A 3,981-nucleotide genomic window follows, 5' to 3' on the forward strand; every position below is an offset into this window, starting at 1 on the left:
GTAGAGTGGAGAGATAGCTTATTCACTTCTGAAAAATGGTAGGAAAGGAAGTGTATCACACATGCAGGGCCCTGCTGCAGCCCCAAGATTTGCCTGGAAAAATAAAGACCACCACTACTTCTTGAGATTGCATCTCTGAATAATTCATTTAGATATGTCTGCCAGAGATTTTATGTAATAACTTAGTAGAAGGGAGGATAATTTCACTAGGAATCACCAATACAGTATTTTTTTGTGGGGCGCAGGAGCAATGGGGAACTCAAGGGTAAGTTTCAAAGGCCAACCTCAGATACCGCTTCAAAGACAGAATTTAGGAGCTGAGTGAGTCAGGACATGGTGAACAGCAGCAAAGAGAGGAACATTCCTGCAGGAGGATTCTTCCTCCATGATGAATACGATTGAGCTCTTTATATGTGTGTTAAAAACATAATCGAATTCTGAGCAAGGATATCACAGTTGTTCTTCAATATTTAACTGTAACAGAAGGTACTCAAAAACAAACAATGTATCCTGACCATGTAGAACATGGGACATTATTCGGTTACATTAGAGCCAGACAGAATTAAAAGGTTGACATTATTCTAGTGATACACAACTTCCATAAACATTCAAAATCTCTGAGAAAAGAAATTAAAAATTTAAAGTTTTTTTTTCATCAGCAATTGCCACTTAAAAGTTAAGCACACCCTTGGATATTGAGTCATTTGATTATCAGGAAAATACTACAGGTGGGGAGTAAAAGTGAAAGAGTTGCTCTTTTCCCTCCCTTCACACGAAAAAAAAAAAAAAATAGGAAAACAAAATAAGAGGAAAAATACACCAGCTTAAAAATATAATTATTTCTGAGAACACTTCACTTTCCCAGACGGACAGAAGTCTGACAACAGAGCAATGTGATCAGTGGCTCTACATGCTAGACCTACATGATGAAGAGTGCACTATTCATCATCATCAAACCCCTGGACTATTTTCAATGGCTCAGTGTCAGGCTTTGTAGCAGTGGACCCTGTAGAGAAGAAGGGAAAGAACTTCTCTTCCTGGCTGCTGTCTCTGTCAAAGGTGAAAGTGTACACAACTGTTTTCTTGTGAACATTATAAAATGACAACTGCTTGGCTGAGACATCCAGGAAGATCCCAATCTTTCTGGGTTTYCCACTCACAGCCAAACGAGTCCAAGGAACTTTGCGGGCCCAATAGTCTTGCCCATCCACTAACCCTATGACCCAGAAGCCATTCTCTGGGGACAGAGTCAGTGTCCCCTCACGAGTCACGGGCTCCCGGGCAATGCCCACATCCCAGTTTCTCCTCTTTCCAACATCCACTTCCCAATAGTATTTCCCAGATGYGTATCCTTCCTTTGCCAAAACAAAGAGGTGGGAATCAAATCTCTTCTCTGTCCTGGGCACATTTCTGATAGTGCCAGTATCTTTCACACTCTTCCCATCTTGAGAGACTTCCAGTCTGGGATGAGCCGTGTCAGCATCCAGGGTGACATCAACTGCAACAATCAAATCATTCCTTAAGTAGCAAAAGTCATGCAGTCTGCTTTTCAGAGGCTTTTTGTGCTTTGTTCCCATACACCTCTTTATTTGCCACCCCCACCCCCTCCACTTTTCTGTACCCTAGGCAGCCTCCTGCTTCAGGGTTCCTGTAGCTTCTCCCCCTCTCCTCCCTAATAACTCCCATGACCCTCTGTTGCTGTCTTTGGGAGGCTGCTGAGTGAGCAGCCAGCCAGCATGCATGAAATGCAAAGAACCCAATAGACGTTCCTGTGGCTTGAACATTCAGCACCGAGGAGGAGCATGTGGAGTTAATACCTTCTTTCTTCTTCTTTGAAAGTCAGTAGGGATAAGGGGAGAAAAGGGGCCAGGTGTTACTTTCTCTTTGGAAGAAAAAAAGAAAAAAAAAGAAAAAAAAAAGATAATCATGCCAACCTTTTTCAAAAGTGTAGACATGAAATCATAATGCCCAAAAGGAAGAATGGTATGACATAAACATAAGTTGTAGTTGTTGAGATATTCAACTAATCAACCCTGTAAACAGCTGAAAACCACCTGGAAATCAATGCAGATACTCCTCTATGCAATAGTCCACAAGAAATAGTAAAATATAGGTCCAAAGTTTCCAAAGTGTGCAGTTTGTGTGCTTAAAAGCTCATAAACTGGAAGAGAGCCTAGCATGAATTATGCTGGAGGGAATAAAAACTCTATGTATGCTGGTATAAATGGTGTATGTTGGAATCTCCAAGTTGTGGGTCATGATACAGGCACTCAGAGGCATGGGAAACCTGAAAAATCTTTCAAGATCCTGCAGTAGTGGTGAGTTTTCCAGCTTAACCTGTTCTATGTTAGCATGATCAAATGCTTAAATTACTGAACTGTGAAGCTCATGAGTTGATTTAAATGGTGCTTGCAATAATCCTATAACCCCAGCTGCTCACAAAACTTCTCCCTGTCCTTTATTGTGACCTGCTGGGCTGAAACAGGTATAAGACAGTCAACGGGCTTGTTCTTTCCACCTACCCTGCAATGACACTTCATCTGGAGAGGGATTTTTGGAATTTAGTTCAGATGCCACAATTAACTCCTGTGAAATACTGCAGAGGTTTTGCAAAACTTTCAGTAGTTTCTTCTGACCAGATTAGGGTACTTATCAATACAGATTAGAAAAGAATACTGAGCTCCAACACTCCAGCGATGAATAAAAGTTTCTTATTTCAGTTTACCCAGCTGATGTATGTATGTGATAGACATCTGAAAGGTTTCTAGCAAGGATCTAAAGGTTAAGGAGTTGCACATATAGTGGAGAAAGATAAGCTATAGATACTTATCCTAAAATTCCTAAGAGGATAGAAACAGGATGGGAGACAGGCGCTAGAGTAGCTAATACAGGAAACTCCCACATTGTTGCCAAAATGGTAAGAGTCTTGGCAGGATTTGACTAAGGAAAAGTGATAAAACCGTGATTATTATTCTCTGAATTGATTAGCAGGCATATGCTTTCTAGAGTTGCATGTAATCTCTAAGAATTTACGTTCACCATCAGCTTTATACTTACCTGTGTAACGCTGCCTTTTGACAAATTCTGTGGGGAAAAAAATTAAGCAGGCAATAAGTAGATAAGTCAAGAAGTCCCAGCCTTCATTCAGTTAATACATAGCCCATACATGGCCCATATAGACTGTGCTGTTCTGCAGAAATGTGTTTGTTCTATAAGTAGGGAAGTATACTAAAAGATCCAGTGTCATTCTGCAGAACAGGAAACTCGTTGGGAAACTGGGAAAGGCTTGCTCTTTTAGCATCGGCTTTAATACAATTGGAAACCAAGGGAGGAATACATAACGAGAAAAGGTCCTGGTCATTGTCAAGGCAGAAACACGAATTACCCACCCTCCAAGATATTCTGACATTGTAAACACAGGTGGTTTATCTCCTGGAGGATGAAGGGAGCACACAGACTAGCTACTAGGAGATGGCAAAAAAAGATGAAACCAGTGAGACTTGTTTTCAAAACTGTGTGCCATACAAAAGACTAGTGGAGAGCCCACATTACACACTGCCTTCCAAATGGAGGGCATGGAGAGGGAGCTTGGGCACCTGTGCTTCCCGTCTCCTCATGCGGACAGCGCTGGGCAGTATGGCCCAGGAGCCACCCTTTCGGGGAGGGCTTGCGATTCTCCGCTACTTGCATGGTYGTGCCCAGAAGCAGCTCAGAGGACGTTGTGGCTAGAGTACACCTTTCCAGCTTTGGGGAGGTGAAGGCCCACCGCACCRAAGATGTCCTTGCTCACCTAGTTTGCTCTCCAGCTCTGCCACGTTGCTCTCGGACCAGGAGCCCTGCGCTGCTTTCTCCACTTGGSACTTTATGCCCTCCAGGTCTGCTGCGGAGTGCTGGCGGTCACGCTGCAGGGACACCTGCATGCTCTCCAAAGATCTCTGCAGACCTTGAACTTCCTGGGAGAGGTCCTGCAGGGTGGAAGTC

General features: G+C 43.1%; 1 protein-coding gene across 1 annotated transcript; it reads right to left on the minus strand.

Annotated features, from left to right (window-relative positions):
• Positions 1-938: 938 nt before the first annotated feature.
• Positions 939-3,977, minus strand: LOC146587834 (E3 ubiquitin-protein ligase TRIM39-like; the record flags this gene model as incomplete). The annotated part of the gene is made up of 3 exons (XM_085318940.1): positions 939-1,498; positions 3,058-3,084; positions 3,791-3,977. Coding segments are annotated over 3 exons (774 nt in total), but the record flags the coding sequence as incomplete, so codon positions are not given.
• Positions 3,978-3,981: the final 4 nt, after the last annotated feature.

The sequence above is a fragment of the Rhea americana genome, unplaced genomic scaffold (assembly GCF_003343005.1).
Source record: "Rhea americana isolate MKP2758 unplaced genomic scaffold, rheAme1 scaffold_563, whole genome shotgun sequence".
NCBI lineage: Eukaryota > Metazoa > Chordata > Aves > Rheiformes > Rheidae > Rhea > Rhea americana.